General features: G+C 54.0%; 1 protein-coding gene across 1 annotated transcript in view; it reads left to right on the top strand.

Moving 5' to 3' along the window:
* MAN1C1 (mannosidase alpha class 1C member 1) overlaps positions 1 to 19,988 on the top strand; it is a 56,775-nt gene extending 36,787 nt beyond the window's left edge. The window contains exons 4-13 of the mRNA XM_074555731.1: positions 3,468 to 3,583; positions 4,951 to 5,031; positions 7,397 to 7,491; positions 10,637 to 10,760; positions 12,676 to 12,769; positions 15,840 to 15,955; positions 16,132 to 16,351; positions 16,819 to 16,991; positions 17,851 to 17,966; positions 18,355 to 19,988. Coding sequence (XP_074411832.1) covers positions 3,468 to 3,583; positions 4,951 to 5,031; positions 7,397 to 7,491; positions 10,637 to 10,760; positions 12,676 to 12,769; positions 15,840 to 15,955; positions 16,132 to 16,351; positions 16,819 to 16,991; positions 17,851 to 17,966; positions 18,355 to 18,475 — 1,256 coding nt within the window. The 3' untranslated portion in view covers positions 18,476 to 19,988. The remainder of the gene's footprint in view (positions 1 to 3,467; positions 3,584 to 4,950; positions 5,032 to 7,396; positions 7,492 to 10,636; positions 10,761 to 12,675; positions 12,770 to 15,839; positions 15,956 to 16,131; positions 16,352 to 16,818; positions 16,992 to 17,850; positions 17,967 to 18,354) is intronic.

The raw sequence follows: 19,988 nt of genomic DNA on the forward strand, positions 1-19,988 counted from the left end.
AGCTGGGGATCCTGGTGAGGATGCTCCCATCTCCTGCTGCTTGGGCATCCTGGTGCTCACCTTCCCAAAGGCGCACCCTGAGCTCCTCCTTGGTCCCTGGAGCCCAAAGCAAGGCTGCTGGGACAGGAGGGTCCAGCCTGTGGTCTGGGGGCTTTGCAGGGTCCTTTTCTCCCTGCCCAGGCACAGAGAGTGCGGTGGGTCCAGGAGAGCCTTTGGAAGGAGCTCTCCTTGCTGAGGAAAGGCTGTTTCAGACCCCACTCTGAGCTGCTGGGCTGCTGAAGCATCACTTTGGGGGCTTTTTTTGAGGCTCTCCAGGGACAGACGTGCAGCTGGGAGCCCTTCAGGTTTGTCTGGCCTGTGATATTCCATGGTGGCTATTTTGGGAAGAGAGAAGGCAGTGCTCTCCATCCCTCCCAGCACAGCTGCTCCCCTCTGGAAAATCAGAGTTTTGCTGAGCTCTGGGGGCTGGGTGAGTGCTGGGGTTAGGCTGCTTGTTCAGTGTTGGGAGAGGCAGGTGCAGGCGAGTCTGGGCTTAGACAGGTAGATCCCCAGCCTGTAACACCTCACCCCAAGGTTTTCATTTGGGGCAGAATTTCTTCCTAGAGCCTGAGTCATCTCCCACAAAAAAAAATTAGAAAAATTAAGAAAAGAAGAAACAAAAGGAGGCAAAGCCAGCAATGGCAGCTCCTCTCCACCCAGCACCTTTCCCCAGTTGTGTCAATGAAGTCAGTGTTGGTTGGTGCAGCTCCTGGGGTGGGTTGGCAGCAGGAACAGAGCAGCCTTGTTGCCCACACTCCTCTCTCCATTCTTCTGCTGCACAAAAGAGCAAATCCAGGGTGGCACAGCTCCTTCAGCTCGGGGAGAGATGAACCTTTGTGTGCTCCCATCAGCTGCTGCTGCTCCTCCCTGCTCATCTCTCAGGGACAGCTCTGGGCACAGGCGCTGCCACCAGAGCTGCTGTGACACTCAGGGATGTCCCCAGACCCCCTGGAATCCTCCTGAGCTCCCTGTCCTGGTCCCTGGTGAAGGTGTCCCCACCCCAGCCAGCCTGGGGCAGGGTCAGGAGGGGATTTCATGGCACACCTGGGTTTGGCACAGACAATCTCAGATGTTTGGTCCTGCTCCCAGCCCTGGGCACTTCCAGCAGGGTTTCTCTCAGGGGTTTCTTGGTTCCTGCTGTAACACTCCCTCAGAGTCAGGCTGAAACCAGCAATTTGGAGATGAGGGTGTCAGCAAGAGTCAGGAGTGACAGAGAGGGGTTTGGTTTGGTTTGGTTTGGAGCTGCCTCCCCTTTGATTGCAGCCCTGCCACCCTAATGTGCAGGTGCAGAGAGGGGCTGGCGCTGTGACAGAGCTGGCAGGAGGTGTCACCACCCTGAGCTGCTGGGCTGTGCACACACCAAATCCTCCCAGCTGCCCCTGCAGCTCCCTCCAGCTCTGAGCACACAGGAGGGAAATGTTCCCCTGGCACAGAGGCACAAACTGGGGCTCTCTGGGTGCCCTCTGGCCTGGCCAGGGCAGGGCTGACACAGCTCTGGGGCTGCAGGAGAGGAGTCCCTGAGCACCTGCAGCTCCTCAAAGCTGCTGTTCTACCAGCCCCTGGTACAGAACACACAGCCCCAGGTTCCTCTGATGATGCACAGGGCAAGGGAACATTTAAAACAAATGTTTAATGTGACACAAAGGCAAAGCAGCAGGGAGTGAGGTTTGCCCTGCACTCTGTCAAGCACAGGCAGCAGAGCTGAGCCACTCCAAGCAGAGCTCCCAGTCCCCAGAGTTAAAGGCCTGACTTGCTAAAAACATAAAAGGCCCTGTCAATCCCAGCAATGTTCCTCACTTCAGTTAATCATCCCAGAAAATGGTGAGTTTGTTGTCTCTTTGTCTCCGTTTAGCTTGAGCAAATCCGACTTTCCTCGTTGTCTCTCTGCAGATTATGGGAAGCTTTTGTTGATTATATCATCAAATTGAGGCGAGCCCAGCAGTGTGATTTTCCTCTCAGAGTATCACAGCAGCAGCTGTGCCTCAGGTGCCGCTGCCCTTCCTTCCCTGCTCGGATGCTCTCCCTGCCTCCCTGTCACGTCTCTCCCTGCTAACGGGAAAGTGTATAAAAACCACATAATCATTAATATTGAAGAGTCATTAGGGCTGATGAAAGCAGCCCCGCCTGCCACGCTGTTGTTTTCCATGCTCAGTGCTTTTGGCAAACAGGCCAGGCCCACTTCAGCCCCGCTGATTTGCAGAGCCCACCAGTTGATCCAGTGCCTGTTTGACTCCATCCACCCTGTGCTCCTGGAGGTGGCTGCAGGGAGATGGCCATTTCCCAGCCTGCAGGAATAAATGCATTTCTGGAGGCTGTTGGTGCCTCCCTGCTCTCCCCCAGCCCTGCTTTTGATGCAGACAGCATCCCAAAGGCAGCAATCCGTGCTGGAGCAGCAAAGTTCCTGCCTGGGTTTTTATTAAAGCCATGATGTGCTGCCTGGCTGAGGAGTGTCAAAACTGCAATCTTGGAGCATCAACAAGATAAGGCAGGATCCTTCCCTAGGGGAGAGGAAGGCTGAGAGGGGAAAGGAGCCCGGGGTGGGTGATCTGAGCCTTGTCTGGGTCACATCAGAGTCAGACCCAGTCCCTGTGTGCCCTGGAGAGAGCACAAACTCTGCTGGGCCAAGGAGGGCTGGGAACAGGCCCAGGGCTGCACTTGGGGCTGGGGGCTTCAGGTGTGGGCCCTGAGCTGTTCTTTGGGGAGTTCTTGTAGCCATGATGTCTTCTGAAAATCCTTTCCTTAGCATTCTTTCTCCTGAGAAGCAGAGAGGCCTCGGGAACAGAATGCAAACATTGATTATCTGCTGCTGTGGAATGCAACAGGTGCATCTGGGATTGGTCTCATGTGGTTGTTTCTAATTAATGGCCAGTCACAGTGAGCTGGCTCAGACTCTGTCTTTGTTATAATTATTTCTTTTTCTATTCTTAGCCAGCCTTCTGATGAAATCCTTGCTTCTATTCTTTTAGTATAGTTTTAATATAATATATATAATAAAAATAATATTTTATATATAATAAAATAATATATATAATAAAATATATAATAAAATAATATAATATATAATAAAATAATAATTATATTATATATTTATTATATATTGATGTAATATTTATCATGAAATATATAATATAATAATAATATATATAGTATATATCACAAATATAATATATATATCTTAAAAATATATATCATAATAAATCATAATAAATCTTCCCTCATCCTGGGACCCCTGCAAACACCCCCACAGGTTCTTGCAGAGCTCAGCATCCTTCAGCCCTGTGGCAATGGTGTGTGCAGGGCTGAGCAGCCCGGGTGGAAGGGGCCCCCCAGGCACCCCAGCACAGGCTGTGGGAGCTGCTGTGCCCGTGCCAGCCCCCAGGCTGACTCAGAGCTGTGCTTTCATCCCTTGCTGTGTTTGTGCCACACAGGAGGCCTTCGAGGAGCAACTGTGATCGACGCCTTGGACACCCTGTACATCATGGAGCTCGAGGAGGAATTCCAGGAAGCCAAGCAGTGGGTGGAGAAGAGCTTTGACTTGAACGTGGTGAGTCAGCTGCTGGGAATGCCTGCCTGTGCCACCTCAGCTGCCAGCCCTGAGCACAGGGGGGGAGGAAACCACTCAGCTGGTTGTGTTCCTGAGGCCAGAGGGGCAGTGCAGGGATTACCCCAGTTTGCAGCAGATCAGCCTCACCTGGCTGGCAAGGCTCAGTGTTTGATGGTTCTTGTGTTCTGCTCCGGGTTATGGAAACAGACTCTCACTGTCACACACTCCAAGGAAGCATTGCTCACTAAAGAACAAGTTCTGTTTCATCTCAGGTAAATGTCTGCCTGTCATAAAACCAGATTTCCATATTAAATTTCCTTATTAAATTAGATTAGGGTTGTAAACCCAGCTCCCCTTCTCTGGGCCCTTTGTTGGTGTCACTGCTGGGACCTGGTGACACCTCAGCAGCACAAGGGGAGCCAGGGTTTGGAAGGAAGGGCATCACCACCTGTGGAAACAGCCAGGGCTGCTTCTCGTGGGGCTGCTGGAGCTGTGCTGGGCTCTGGTGCAGGGCTGGCAGCTGAGGATGCTGTCCCTCCTGTGTCCCTGCATCCCTCACCCCCAGCTGATGCCATCTCATCAGTGGCACACAGAGAACGTTAAAACCAAAGTGCAGCCTAAACTTGTATTTGTTTAGTGCCAGCCTAATTGTTGTGAGGAATGGTTCTCCCACGGGAACAATGCCTGCAGCTGCCTTTTCAGAGAAGCATCGTTTGGGAGGGCACCACTGGCAGTCATGGATTCATAAAAGGCAGCCCACATCTGATAAATCTGGTGAATGGTCTCAGTCTGTTACTGAATCGATAAACAAGGGACAAAATCAACTGGGAGATAATTTATCTGGATTTCATAAAAGCTTTTAATCTTGGCCTGCAGAATAGATTGATCTGTAAAGACAGGAGTGAATGCTATGGATTGATCAGTGGAGTCTGGGAGCACAGCAAGGGAGGCAGGGGGAAATCAATTCAATATTGCCTCTCCACAAGGAGCTCTCACAGTGCAGAAGGGCAGGACAGGGACTGCAGGACCCACGAGCTCTGCTGGACACTGAGTGCAGTGATCTGCCTGAAGTTGTGTTGGGGAAGTTCAGGCTGGATTAGAGCTCCAGGAGCCCTTGGACAGTGCCCAGGGATGCCCAGGGTGGGATTGTTGGGGGTCTGGGCAGGGCCAGGGTGGTGCTGGTGGGTCCCTTCCAGCTCAGGAGGGTCTGTGATGGTGAGATCTGCCCTGCCTGCCCCAGGTGCTGCCTCTGGTGGTAAATGGGGCAGTTTGGGTGTTTCCCTGTCCCTGCAGAGCAAACAGAGAGCTGGGAGATGGGCACAGGGCTGGGGCTGTGCCGCACTCAGGGCTGTCCTTTGTCTTTGCAGAATGGAGAAGCTTCCCTGTTCGAGGTGAACATCCGCTACATCGGGGGGCTGCTGGCCACCTACTACCTGACTGGAGAGGAGGTGTGTCCCCACAGCTCCTGGAGTGTCCCCTCAGCTCCTGCAGTGTCCCCACAGTGTCCCCTCAGCTCCTGCAGTGTCCCCACAGCTCCTGCAGTGTCCCCACAGTGTCCCCACTGCACCTGGAGTGTCCCCACAGTGTCCCCACAGTGTCCCCACAGTATCTTCACAGTACCTGGAGTGTCCCCACAGTGTCCCCACTGCACCTGGAGTGTCCCCACAGTGTCCCCACAGTGTCCCCACAGCTCCTGCAGTGTCTCCACAGTGTCCTCACTGCACCTGGAGTGTCCCCACAGTGTCCCCACAGTGTCCCCACAGCTCCTGCAGTGTCCCCACAGCTCCTGCAGTGTCCCCCCAGCTCCTGGAATGTCCCCTCAGCTCCTGGAGTGTCCCCACAGTGTTCCCACAGCTCCTGGAGTGTCCCCACAGCTCCTGGAGTGTCCCCACAGTGTCCTCACTGCATCTGGAGTGTCCCCACAGTGTCCCCACAGTGTCTTCACAGCACTTAGAGTGTCCCCACAGTGTCCCCCCAGCTCCTGGAATGTCCCCTCAGCTCCTGGAGTGTCCCCTCAGCTCCTGCAGTGTCCCCACAGTGTCCCCACAGTGTCCCCCCAGCCCCAGGAACCAGCTGAGAGCCCTGCCCTGAGCATCAGATAATCCCCCCCTTAACAACAGGCTAAACCCATCCTTTTTTGTGAATATGGAAATGCCACTAATGTTCCCTTAATTAAGCCTCGAATAATTACCTTGCACACACCGTGCACGGCTCATTTGCCAGGGATCTTCCCTCCCTCCTGTGGGCAATTGTAGCCAGACACGTTTGCAGTCGGACACATTGCTCCCCGGGGAAATGCCATTTGCAGAGGAGCTTTGTCTCTGTGCTTGTTCCTCTCTCTGCAAGTCGGGTGAGATTCCATCAGACACCATCCCAGATCCTGCCTCGGGCTAAGGAGGGCACTGGGAGGGCAGGGGCTCCCCACATCCCCCTGCAGCAGGAGGTGCTGAGCTGGGGGGCCCTGGGGGCAGGGCGGGGGTCTCAGCCCCTGGGGTGGATGTGGAGCCCTGGCTGAAGCAGAGATCTCATCTCCACTGCCCTCCCTGGGATGGAATTTTACATCTCTAGGGAGGTGAGGAGATTATTAATTATTATTAACTCTGCCCTGGGAGTCTGAAACTGTGGTTCAGGGGCAGTTGTGTGAGGACTGGCCCTAAATGAGAGCTCATTAGCCCCAGCACAGAGGTGGGAGGGCTGCTGCCCAGTGACACCACTGATCCAGAGCATCTCTTTTCCTTCAGCTGTTTCTCAAATGTGTTCCAGGAATGACTTCCCTCAGGGATTTCCCTCCAGGGAAAACCCTCAAAGACTCAGTACCTCAACTCAGAGCCTGCCTCAGTGACAACTTCAACAGGTTTCAGCTCCACAGAGCAAAGAGAAACCACATTAAAGCATCAAACTCCAGCAGTGACCCCTTGGAGTCCCATCAGCAGCCGGGGCAGTGCCTGTCACTTACCCAGTGCCACTGAAAGGCAGAGCCCAGTCCCTGCTTTCCCCTCTGAACCAGCCCCCTGTTTCCCTGTGAGAGTATCAAAGGTCTGAGAGCCCACAGGAGGGCTCAGCTTTCCTCAGTGCTGTATTTTTAGAGCAATGAGTTCCTGCTTTCTGAGAGCCACCACCACAGGGCTAGAGGTAAAAGGCTTGTGCTTTATCTCCTAAGTCACTTAGAGGCTTCTCTTGATCAGGACTAATCTCTGCAGCGAAGATTAGTGCTGTTATCACTCTGTCCCAAAATAATTGTGTGTGCTTGCTTTGTGCTGCAAGGCACCATAAGCTGCAATTTGAGTGGAAAGCCCAAAACTGAGGCATTACCAGTGCAAAAGGAGCAGCTTAGCCATGAAACCACCAATCCTTCTTGGCCAGGAGCTGCAAGGAGAGGATGGCTGGTTGCAAATCATGTTTTTTACACCAGGAGATGAAAACAAACTCTGGGCAAGCCCACGTTGTAAATCCAGCAGTGCTTCAGCCCAGGAGGATTTCTGATTTCAGCTCCTTGTGTTCTCTGCCATGCTGGGAGTGGGAAGGATTTGGGGAGCACTCTGTGGATCAGCTCAGACCACAGGTGCTGCTGTGAGCTGCTCTGGTGCAGGCTGAGCCTTTGGGTGCTGCTTTAGTGCAGATTTGAGAGGAAATTCAGAGATGCCCAAGTTGAGTGAGATTTTTGGTTCAGATTTTTTGTGCAGGGCACAGCACACCTGGAGCAGGGGCTCTGCAGCACCTCCGGTGTTTTATAACTGTGTGTTTGGATAAAGGGGATCTGGGAGAATCCTCTGTGATTCATTCCATCAAATATTTATCCTCCCTTTTAAACAGGTGTTCAAGAGCAAAGCCCTGGAACTTGGAGAGAAACTTCTGCCAGCCTTCAACACCCCCACTGGAATCCCGCGTGGAGTCATCAACCTGGGCAGGCAAGCACGGCCTCAATATTTCCTTTATTCTGGGGCTGGGAAGGAGCAGGGGCAGCAGCAGCAGCTCCTCAGAGCTGTCCCCTCCAGGGCAGATTCCTGCAGGTCACTTGCTCTGCCAGCTCAGACCCTGGCACAGGTTGCAGTGACTCAGGGCAAACCCAGCTGTGTTTTATTCATCCATTTGGGGCTGGCCACATTTTCTTCCTCTGCCTCCTGACAGGGCTCCCTGCTGCAAGAGCATTTTCCTCCCTCTCAGGTTCTGTGAAAGGTGATTTTCTACTCTGCTCACAGCATGGATTTTCAGTGTGCCCAGCTAGATGCATGTGAATTCATCCAGGAAAAATGGATTTAAAAATTGGGAAAACTGGGCAAGGGAGTGGATGGGGCTGGCTGACAGCTTTGGTGCTGGGAAACAGAGCACAGCACTCAGCCCTCAGCCAGGCTCTGTCGTTGCTCAGAGCCAGGATCCAGGCTGGTGATGTTCTCATGGCCAGGGAGGCAGCTGAGTTCACAAAGGTCTGGCAGCAGAGAGAGCACTGCCCTGCTGCTCCTGCCTCTCCTGGCTGACAATTCCCTGCCAGCCAGGCAGGATTTGGATTTGCTGCTTCTGATGCATCCAAACAAATCCACGGGTGAGGGCTGCAGGAAATGTGGGTTAACAAAGCCTGTCATCCTCACCTCTTGCGAAACCCTCAGAGTCATTTTCCAGCCCTTAGCCCAAATCTCCTCCTTGGCTCTGCAGGCAAAAGACTTGCAAACATTTGGCTCACGCTGCTGCGTTGCTCAAATATCACTGTCAGCCCTCAGCTGTCTGATGTGCTCCTGATCCCGGGGAAAATTGGAGCCACCAGCAGCTCTGTAATTGTCCTTTTTTACAGCACAGACATCCTGCTTGCTCTGGGCCTGATAAAGGCTCTGCATAGACTAACCTTTCACAGAAATGCCAAACCCTCCCCTGCCCTTTGTGAAGACAATTGACGCAGCCTCGGTCTGCCCAGACATTCCCAAAATGTTTTGCTGATGACCTTGAGTGAGAGCGGAGGGAATGGACAGAACACCCAGGCCATGGCAGAGCCCCCACTGCTCTGGGGCTGATTGAGGAGCAGGCATGGATGGAGCTGCACCCAGAGCCTGTGAGCCCCCAGGGAATGGGAATCACTCAGTGTGCAAGGGGAGGGCGAGGTGAGGCTGTGACACCACACTGACCCAAACGCCAGGGCCAGAACAAAGGCCTGAAGGGTTTGGCCACGAGGAATTCTCTCTCCAGTTCTGCTTTTGCAAGGATGTGCTAATGCCAGAGAGACCTCAGCATCCCAGAAGGAGGAGGAGGAGGGTCCTGCAGTGTGTGTGGGCCTTGCTTGGGGGGTGGGTTAAAAGGGACGCTCAGAAATTTGAAACCAAAATCCGCCTGGCTTTGAGTCAGTTCTGCACGTTAATGCTCCAGGGCCCAGCACAGCCAGCCCCCAGCTCTGCCAGAACCAGCTGCCTTTATCTCTTGCTGTCACCTTTCCTCTGGGGTCCCCTCTCTGCTGAAGAGTTTCCTGTGGCTGCCTCTGTCCCCTGTGTCCCATCTCACACTCCTGCTCTCCATCCTGCTGCTCCATCCTGCCCCAGCTTCAGCTGCTGCCCTGTGCTCTGCTCTGTGAGCTCTCCCTGTGCTGCAGCCCTTCCCTTCACATCTCCCCAAAATATTCCACATTTTCCCTCACCATCCTCTCCTGGCCTCTCCCCTGACCTGCCACTGGTTTTGCTGCTTTGGATCCCCACGGGGGGAGGCAACGATTCGACATTCCAGAGCCACTTATCAGGGAGATAAAGGAGGTTCTGGGCATGTTCCTTCCCCTTGGAGGCCAAGGTCCTTTAAACAGTGGCTTCCTCTGAGCTGCTGGAGAGCAGAGCAGCTCTGCAGGGCTGGGCACTGTGACCACGCTGCCTGTCGTGACCAAACAGCCAGATCGGGACCTGCCACGTTTTCCTCTCCATCACAGCGAGGGAAACTTCTTTTTTTTCCTCTATTTTCGTGCTCAGAATCATTCGTTTTAACCTCTGTAAACAACAAACCCTTCTCTCTCCAGCCAAGCTTCCCGGCGCCATCTAGTGTCACCCCCAGCTGTCCCTGTCCCCTCCCCGGGACTCACTGGAGCCACCACAGCTCCGGGGCAGCAGCTCACAGCCAACCCTGCATCCTCCAGGATTGTCCCGGGGTGTTTTATCCCAAATGTCTCTGTGGGGCAGGGTGGCAGTGCTCCTCCAAAGCTGTTTGTCAGCTGAGCTGCTCAAGGATTCCTCTCCCACACAGAAATGCAGTTTGTGAAGTCTGTGTGTTAGTCCAGTCCTAAAGAATCTCTGGAAAATCACAGCTCAGTGCCACTGGAACTGCTGCTGAAAATCTGTGTGTGGGTCCTAAAATCTGTGTATGTCCCCTAAATCAGTGTGTCTGTCCTAAATACGTGTGTGTGTGCTAAATCTGTGTATGTCCCCTAAATCTGTGTGTCTGTCCTAAATATGTGTGTGTGTGCTAAATCTGTGTATGTCCCCTAAATCTGTGTGTCTGTCCTAAATCTGTGTGTGTGTCTGTCCTAAAATCTGTGTGTCTGTCCTAAATCTGTGTGTGTGTGCTAAATCTGTGTGTGTGTGTCCTAAAATCTGTGTGTCTGTCCTCAAATCTGTGTGTGTATCCTAAATCTCTGTGTGTCCTAAAATCTATGTGTCTGTCCCCAAATCTGTGTGTGTCTCTTAAATCTGTGTGTGTGTCTGTCCCAAACCTGTGTGTGTGTCTCTTAAATCTGTGTGTGTGTCCTAAATCTGTGTCTGTCCCAAATCTGTGTGTGTGTCCTAAATCTGTGTGTGTGTCTGTCCTAAACCTGTGTGTCTGTCCCAAATCTGTGTGTCTGTCCTAAATCTGTGTGTCTGTCCCAAATCTGTGTGTGTGTCTGTCCTAAACCTGTGTGTCTGTCCCAAATCTGTGTGTGTGTCCCAAATCTGTGTGTGTGTCTGTCCTAAACCTGTGTGTGTGTCCCAGATCTGTGTGTGAGTCCTTTCCATGCCCCAGTGGCCCCTGGCCAAGGCAGGGCTGCCCTGGGCAGGCTCACCCCAGGCTCTGGCTCTTTCCTGGCACTGAGGGCTCCCTTTTGTCTCCTTGCAGTGGCATGAGCTGGAGCTGGGGCTGGGCATCTGCTGGCAGCAGCATCCTGGCAGAGTTTGGGACGCTGCACCTGGAGTTCCTGCACCTCTCCGAGCTCTCTGGCAACCCAGTGTTTGCAGAAAAGGCAAGTGAGCCCAGCCTGGCTCTCTGGGGTGGCCTCTAAATCCTCCTGGGGCTTTTCCCCGTGTGGGTTTTACCCAGAGAAGGGCACTTGCAGATCCCTCAGGAGTCTCTTTGAGGGACACAGACTGTTCCAGGCAGAACCCAGAGGGAAACGGGGCTGGTCCAGAGTGCCACAGTGAGGTACAAACAGACAGGATTGCCAAAAAAACCCAAAAAATTCTGCTTTTCCAAGATGTGCCCAGTGCAGGTCTGTCAGCCGAGAAACAAGGAGGGGATTTGAAAGAGAGACAGGAAAAAATAAAAAAAGAGGAGGGAGAAGCTGGGAGAGCAAAGTGGAGCTGGGATGGAGGGGATGGAAAGCAGTGAGGGTGGGGCGAACCATGAGTGTCAGAGGAGGGAAAGCAGAGGGTGAAGGGAAACAGGAAAGCCAGAAAACTCTGTGGGGAGATCAGGAGAGGCTGGTGATGTGAAACAGAGACAAGGCTGAGGTTCCTGAGGACAGGGACAATGACAAATTGGCTGCCAGGGAGGGGCAGCTGAGGAGAGGCCAGGAAAGGGAGCAGGGTGAGGAAATGAAGGGAGGGGAGAGAGGAGGAAACGCTGGGGATGCTCTGCTGAAAACCAGAACTGCATCCTCATTCTGGGTTCAAACCGTGGCATTTTGAGCCAGGGGCAAACCTCTGTTCCCAACCTAAGAGATTTTCCTCTTCTCCTCCTAAGCCTGTGGAGGAAAAAGGCAAAACCTTTCTGAGGGACTCTCCTGGGCTGGTGTGTGCACAGAAAATGGAGCACAGCCACCCTGAGAGGGAAATGTGGGGTGGTGTGAGCTGTTAGGGCCCACAGCAACTTCCCAGCAATTTCTGTGGGAAATTCCTGCAGGGGAGCAGATCAACTCATGAGCTCCCAGCTTGGGACCAGGGTGATTTTAGCAGGAATTAAAGCCCATCTGTGTCTTTTATTCAAACCTGTCATGAATATGCCAAGCTCCCAAACTCCAGTAAATACTATGGAGCCTGACAACTTCCTTGGAAGCACTGGCTGAAGGCTGTAGCCAGCTTTTGGCGTGCAAATTGTCTGATTTTGTAAAAGGGTTAGGGCAAATTAGCTGCTCTGTAGGTTATAATAGAATATTTATGCTGCATGGAATTTAACTGGGTCCCTTAAGGGAAAGGCCTGTTGGATTTAATGGGGGTGAAACCCAGGGAGGCTTTAGAGAGTTAAGTGCTGGCTGTTCTGGGGTATTAAGGGAACTGTCTCTTGTTGAAATTAAAGGCCCCAATTCATCACATTAAGTGACCACATGGTGAATTTAAGTGCTGTGTGAGTCACTCATCCCTGCCACTCCTTTCCCTTTGGATCATGGAAAAAATCACCCCTGGCATGGCTCACATCTCCCATTTCCACCCAGATCCCCAAGCAAAGGATCAGATTTGGGTTTGGAAGGGACCTCAGAGCCCCTCCAGTGCCAGCCCTGCCATGGCAGGGACGCTCACCACTGTGCCAGGTGCTCCAAACCCCAATGTCCAACCTGGCCCTGGGCACTGCCAGGGACCCAGGGGCACCCACAGCTGCTCTGGGCACAGGGAGGAATCCCTTCCCAATATCCCACCTAACCCTGGCCTCCTTTACCTTGGGGCCATTCCCCCTCGTCCTGTCACTCCACACCCTTGGGGAAAGTCTCTCTCCAATTCCCTGTAACCCCCTGAGGTGCTGGAAGGACAAAATCTCCCAGGATTGCACCTGGGCCATGGCAGTGAGCTGAGCTGGGGCTCTGCAGGGCTTCCAGAGCCATTTCTGAGATAAGGGTTGAAATAAGAGCCTGTCCCTCCCTGGGCTGTGTCCCTGGGCTGGAGCAGGGCAGGGATGGAGGGAGGGCAGCAGAGCATTAACCCCAGGCTGTGTGTGCTCTCTCACAGGTCAGGAACATCCGCAGGGTGCTCAGCAGAGTGGAGAAGCCCCAGGGCCTGTACCCCAACTTCCTGAGCCCGGTGACGGGGAGCTGGGTGCAGCGTACGTATCCCTGCCTGCAGCATGCCAGCCTCTCCTTCCCTCCTTGCCCAGGGGCTCCTGGCACAGCAGCCAGGCTGGGGGACAGGAGATAAGCCAGGCTTTGCAGGGAGCAGGGCAGGAATTGTGCCATTACCCTCCCAGATGTGTGTCCAGCTGTGTGGGCCAGCTGCAGAGAGAGAATCAGAGCCTTGCTGAGTCTCCCAGCTCCAGAGAGAACTGGGACCTTACTGAGTGTCCCACCTCCATTGGGACCTTGCTGAGTGTCCCAGCTCCAGAGAGAGAGAATTGGGACCTTGCTGAGTGCCCCACAGAGAGAACTGGGACCTTACTGAGTGTCCCAGCTCCATTGGGATCTTGCTGAGTGTCCCACAGAGAGAACTGGGACCTTGCTGAGTGTCCCAGCTGCATTGGGACCTTGCTGAGTGCCCCACAGAGAGAACTGGGACCTTACTGAGTGTCCCAGCTCCATTGGGACCTTGCTGAGTGTCCCACAGAGAGAACTGGGACCTTGCTGAGTGTCCCAGCTCCATTGGGACCTTGCTGAGTGTCCCAGCTCCATTGGGACCTTGCTGAGTGTCCCAGCTGCAGAGAGTGTCCCTCTGAGTGTTCCCACAGAGAGAATCAGGGCCTTCCCTGCACAGGGGCTCATCCCACCGGAGTTGGGAGCCAGCCCAGGCTGGGATGCTGCAGCCAGCACAGGAGCTGCATGGGGAGCACAGTGAGGTTCCCCTCCAGAGCCTTGGAGGAGCCCTGGATCCCCCTGGGATGCAGGCAGGAATTCTCCCGTGCATTCCTGTTGCTGTTTCCATGGCAGCTCTGCAGAGCCATTTGGGAAGGCAGGATGAGATAAGGATGTTTGCTTCTCTCCTGTTGGGAGCCCAGCACTGGAGCAGTAATCAGGGAAGGTCCTGGAGAGGGCAGGGAGTTGTGGTGGCGTCCAGGGAGGAGGCTGTGCCCCCTCTCAGGAGTTTGCCCTGTGCCAGGAGCAGGAGGTGCCACTTCTGCAGCATCTGTGACCTCCCCTCTCTGCTCTGGCATTGATCTGCTTGTTCTGGCTGCTGGATTTGATGTTGCCAGAGAAAAGTCTCTTTCAGAGGCCGGCGGGAAGCTGTCAGTGGGTGACATTTGTTATCCAGGCAGGTTGCTCTGAGTCCTGCAGCTCCTGGTGTCCCTCCCCGTGCTCCGTTGCACTGTTTGCTGGGCTGGCTCACTCCAGAGCTCTCCCAGTGCTGCTTTTGTGGCTCTGGTGGCACAGGCAGGGACAGAGCCCTGGCTCTGAGCAGTCCCTGACCTTCAGCTGGCAGGGCTGCTCCCAGCAGAGTGCCTGGGATGGTCACAGCTGCCCCACTGAACCAGGGCTGCCCTTTGGTGCTGGGAGGAGGCCCTCATCTCTTCTGCCACCAATTTAATTCTATTTTCTGTCTCTTCTGCCACCAATTTAATTTCTGTTCTCAGAGAGGGGCCTGGTGGTGCTTTCCAGAGCACATTAAAAGCAGGTTCTGATTGCTTGGGACAGGAGATGCCTGAAGATTTCCTGGTTCCAGACAGACTCTCACAGGCTGTTTGTGACCTTGGGATCTCACCCCATATTGCAGGGAGGGGAGGAGTGATGAGCCCCTCCTGCACCCCCAGTGCTGCTGGGGACAAACAGATGGGGACAGAGCACGGAGGTGCCTGCAGCCTCTCCCCAGAGAGGCCAGGCTCTCATTTTCTCCCTTGCCATTAAAGCTCTCTGCAGGAAGCTGTTTTTCCTTGCAATTGCTGTGATTTTCTTAAAAGGTGTATCTTTGACCTGGCTGAATGAGCAGATCTCATCAGTGGGGAGGCTGAGGGAGGGCAGCAGTTACCTGGGGGCGGTGGATTTATTGATGCAGGGTGCCTGGGAGGCAAAGCTGCCACATGGAGAGCAGTTCTGCAGCAGGGCTGCAGCTTTGGTGAGTCCCTGAATGGCACACTGAGCATCACAGAGCTGCTCTTTAAAGGCAGCCCGTGTTTGCAAATCCCCTGCCCTCTCAGCCGGGTGTTTAATCTCATTGTTTTGCCGGGGATTATTCCCTGGATCACTGGACACACTGTGGCAGGGATGTTTGCTCTCCAGGTCAGGAAGATGATGCGTGGCTCTTGGGGAGGATTCAGCATTTGGAATAAGCCTCGGGACTTTATCTGTGTACAAGGAGAGGGGAAACAAAAATCTGAGCAGTTCTGAACACCTGCTGCATGGGCTGAGCTGGGAAACGAGGATGGGGCAGAGCCGGGGGGACATTGGTGATTTGTTAATTAACAGGATGGCTCAGCCCAGGGAGGGCCATTTGTCTTGCTCTCCTAAAAACGGGAGTGCTTGAGTGCTGTAAAGAGCTGCCGTTCCCCCGTGGCAGGGTTTGGAGCTGTGAATGCATCCAGCAGCTCCCCCAGGCACAAACCTGCAGCTGCCAGGCCCATTTCCCTCTGCAGTCCCTCAGAGCAGGGCTGCTGTGAGCACACAGCCTGGGAAATCTCCATTCTGCAGAGCAAAACATGCACTGCACATCCCTGTACCTGACTTTATCATTTTAATGTGCCAGCAAGCCCCAGCCTCCCCCAGGGCTCAGAGTCCCTCAGTGAGGCAGGAATACAAATGGCAGAGCCCAGGAGTGTGTGCCCAGCCCCTGTGGCATCCAAACACCTCTCCTTCCTCTCCTGAGGGCTGAGACAGCTCCCAGGGGCTCCATCCAGATGGAAATCCCTCAGTACCCACCGCTGCTTTTGCTTTATGAGCCTGGATTTATGATGATGGCTCCATAAACAGGAAGCATCTTCACGTTGCAGGATAAATAACTTGTAAAATAAGGCCTCTGAATGGTTCTGCTAAGGGACACTAATGCTCTGGAAAATGACAGAACATTTTTCTCCTGATTGCACTTTCCACCTTTCTTCCTCTCTGGAAAGCAGTGCTGCAAGCTCTCCCCAGGAAGCTGGGCAGGGGAAGGAGAGAGCAAGGGCATTAAATGGGACGAGATTGTTTCCCCTGTGTGAGGCAGCTGCTCACTGCCTGCCGTGCACCTGAAGCTCTGTCCTGCCTTTCCCACCACAGACCACGTCTCCATCGGGGGGCTCGGGGACAGCTTTTATGAATATCTCATCAAATCCTGGCTCATGTCAGACAAGAAGGACTCTGAAGCTAAGAAGATGTACGACGATGCCCTGGAGGTGAGGAGCGAGCTGCTGCTCCCTGGTTTTTGGGGGGGGACACGGTTCATGAGAAGGGTTCAGACCTTCAGCATGAGCCTCTGGGTTTCCCTGGTACTCACTCCTGGCACTAACTAACACTGAGTAAGTTTTACTCGCTGTCCACTCTCTTGAGATGCTGATTTTCATCCCTTTAGGCAATAGAAAAGCATTTGGTGAAGAAGTCTGCAGGAGGCTTGACCTACATTGCTGAGTGGAGGGGCGGCATCCTGGACCACAAGATGGGGCACCTGGCCTGCTTCTCCGGGGGCATGATTGCCCTGGGGGCCCAGCACAGCACCGGGGACAGGAGGCAGAGGCACATGGAGCTGGCAGCAGAGATCACCAGCACCTGCCACGAGTCCTACACACGCTCAGGTACCTGCCCTGCAGCGGGGCATTGCCAGGGGGCTCTGTGCCTCAGGGCTTTGGGCTGGAAGGGACCTTACATTCCATCCCATGGGCAGGGACACCTCCCACTGTCCCTGGTGCTCCCAGCCCTGTCCAGCCTGGCCTGGGCACTGCCAGGGACCCAGGGGCAGCCACAGCTGCTCTGGGCACCCTCATGAACCGATTTTTGGTGTTGAAAGCAGGGATCTGAGTGCTGGGCAGTGCTTGCAAGAGACTGGGATTCCTGACCACAGACCAACATACCCCTGAATTTCTGTTTATAAAACCAGTGTCGTTGGTTTTATCACCATCCTGATCCCTTCTCTCCAAGGCACTGCAGAAAAAAAGGCTCAGCAAAGCCTTGGGCAAAGCCTGGCGTGCTGAGCAGCCCGAGGGCACCTGGCTGGTGTCCTGCTGGTGCTGGCAGGCAGTGACAGCGCTGTGCTTGTCCCCAGACACCAAGCTGGGCCCCGAGGCGTTCCGCTTCGACGCGGGCAGCGAGGCCACGGCCACGCGGCTCAGCGAGCGCTACTACATCCTGCGGCCCGAGGTGGTGGAGAGCTACATGTACCTCTGGAGGCTCACCCACCAGCCCAAGTACCGGCACTGGGGCTGGGAGGTGGTCCAGGTAAGGCTGCAGGGGGCTCGGGGCTCTGGGGGTTCCTGTGGAGGAAGGAGAGGGAATTATTGAAATCGTGTTAAACGCTGGGATGGGTCAGGAACGCTCCAGGCTGGGTTGGATGGGGCTCTGGGGAGCTTGGTTTAGAGGGAGGTGACCCTGTCTGTGGCTGGGGGGTGGAACTGGGTAATTTTTAAGGTTTCTTTCAAGCCAGATTGTTCTCAAACCTGTGGGCAGTGGGGCAGGGTCTCAAACCCACAGGCAATGGGGCAGGGTCTCAAACCCACGGGCAATGGGGCAGGGTCTCAAACCCACAGGCAATGGGGCAGGAACTCAAACCTGTGGGCAATGGGGCAGGGTCTCAAACCCACAAGCAATGGGGCAGGATTCAAACCCACAGGCAATGGGGCAGGATCTCAAACCTGTGGGCAATGGGGCAGGATTCAAACCCATGAGCAATGGGGCAGGAACTCAAACCTGTGGGCAATGGGGCAGGATCTCAAACCCACGGGCAATGGGGCAGGATTCAAACCCACAGGCAATGGGGCAGGAACTCAAACCCACAGGCAATGGGGCAGGATTCAAACCCATGGGCAATGGGGCAGGATCTCAAACCCGTGAGCAATGGGGCAGGATCTCAAACCCACGGGCAATGGGGCAGGATCTCAAACCTGTGGGCAATGGGGCAGGAACTCAAACCCACAGGCAATGGGGCTGGATTCAAACCCATGAGCAATGGGGCAGGGTCTCAAACCCACGGACAATGGGGCAGAAATACACAAAGTGCCTCAGTTCAGGGTCATCTCCACTGTGGATTTTTGCTTCTCCCCACACTGCTGGGGTGGCTGAGGGTTCTCTCTCCCCCCAGGCCCTGGAGAAGTACTGCAGGGTGGAGGCTGGCTTCTCTGGCATCCGGGACGTGTACACCACCACGCCCACCCACGACAACATGCAGCAGAGCTTCTTCCTCGCAGAGACCCTCAAGTAAGTCTGGGCTCCCAGGGGCCGTCCCGAGCAGCACAGCTCCTGCAGCAGCTGCCCAAGGAGCCTCAGATGATGAGAGGGAGGTCTTCTCTTCATAGGGGAGGTGTCCTTGCCCAGGGCAGGGGGCTGGCACCAGGGGAGCTTCCAGTTCTGGGGGGAAACTGGGAAGGGCTGGAAATCTTTGGGAGCAGAATCTCTGCTGCCCTTGGCCCCCTGAAGGCTCCTGCCCAGGGCTGGGGCTGCAGGGCTCTGCTGTGATCCAGGGCTGGGTTACCTGGCAAGGGTGGGGATGTGCAGGGAGGTGGGAGTGTGTGCCGTGCTGCTGCCTGGGCCTGCCTGGAGCCCTGCTGAGCTCCTCCAAGCTCTCCTGTGTGTCCCTGTGCTGCAGGTACCTCTATCTTCTGTTCTGTGAAGATGACGTGCTGTCCCTGGAGGATTGGGTGTTCAACACCGAGGCTCACCCCCTGCCCATCAACCACACGGACTTGAGGGCAGCAGGGCAGCCCTGAGGCCCTGCCCAGCTCCTGCTGGCCCAGCCTGGGCAGACTCTGCTTTTCCTTTCCATTGAAGGAATTCCTGCTGTTCCTGAAATGGTGTTTTGGGGCACTAGTCCAATTGCGGACAGGATTTTCTCGGGAAGATGAACCATGACTAAGCACCTTCTTTTCCTCTGTGAGGAGCTCTATTAGGCTGATGATGAGATGTTTATTCTGGGCCATACTGTACACAGTTCATAGACATTCCTTTATACAGAGAATTTATATGAAATCCACTGATTTTGCTTTATAGTGGCCAAAGGACTGGAAGTTTGCCATAAAATAGACTTTACACCCACACAAACACACAGACACATCCTCCTTTCCTTTCTCTGGTTCATTTCTGCCTTTTGTCTGCTCTTGGATTTATCACCTTTCCAGTGAACAGCTCTCAGTGTTCTGGGATTTCTGGTGCTCTGGGGGCTCTGCAGGAGAATGAGGAAGGGGAGTTGTCCTTGGGCTGGGAGAGCAGCTGGAATTGTTGGGGATGGTGAGGAGGTGCTGGGAGCTCAGGAGTGAGGGGAGGACAGGGACAGGTGATGTTTCACTGGGAAATGAGAGCATCAGACCCTGCACACACAGGAGCAGCCTCAGGCTGGAATTTACAGATTTCAGGGGGGAACTTGAACCACCCTGATCCCCGCTGGAGAGGTAACTCAGGAGCAATCCTGGAGGCTCCTGGAGTGAGAAATTCCTCCTGCAAGGGACACAGGAGCCAACAGAGAGAGCCCAGAACGAGATCCAAGGCTGTGGATGGTGAGTTCAGGATCCTGAGGGCACCAGGGAAGGGGGAAAGCTCCAGCCTGGACCTCTCAGAGGGACAGGTGACACAGCCCTGGGGGACAGGTGACACTGGGCTTCAGGTGGCCCTGCCTGAGCACTGTCCCCTCCAGCCTCAGCCATTCTGTGACTCTGCGGTGTCACAACTGTAACTAAACCAAAATCCTTGCTCCTGATGTATTTTTATATACTTTTTTTTTTCTGTGCTCTTAAAACACATTTACCACCCATCACATCTCATTTAACTTTCCTTTTATTGTTGGGTTTTTTTTGGTGTTTTTCTACTTTTATTTGGAACTAAATGTTGCGAGTCACTTGTAATAATTTTACTGCTGTAATAGTCAGATCTGTGAAACAGAATAAAAGTCTTGTAAAATAAAAAGCCTGTTGGGGTTGATCCTGTAAAAGACCGGTCACTCCATGCTTGGAATGAGACAACACTGGATTTAAAGAGTGGATTTGAAGAGTTTTGTGCAGTAGAAGTTGATTTCTAGGGGAATCCAGGCGGTGTTTGACAGCAATTCCAGCTCTGTTAAATGCTGGATCTGGGATCAGATTCCCTCTGATCACTGCACAGCTCTGTGGCCCCGGGGGATGGAACATTTTTATTTTTGTTCATTCTTGTGACAGCCTTGTGACAATCGGTTCATTCAGCAACTCGGGGGGGAAAATAAAGTTGCTTTGAGCAAGTTGTGAAAACAGAAAA

This window comes from Zonotrichia albicollis, chromosome 20, assembly GCF_047830755.1.
Source record: "Zonotrichia albicollis isolate bZonAlb1 chromosome 20, bZonAlb1.hap1, whole genome shotgun sequence".
Taxonomy (NCBI): Eukaryota; Metazoa; Chordata; class Aves; order Passeriformes; family Passerellidae; genus Zonotrichia; species Zonotrichia albicollis.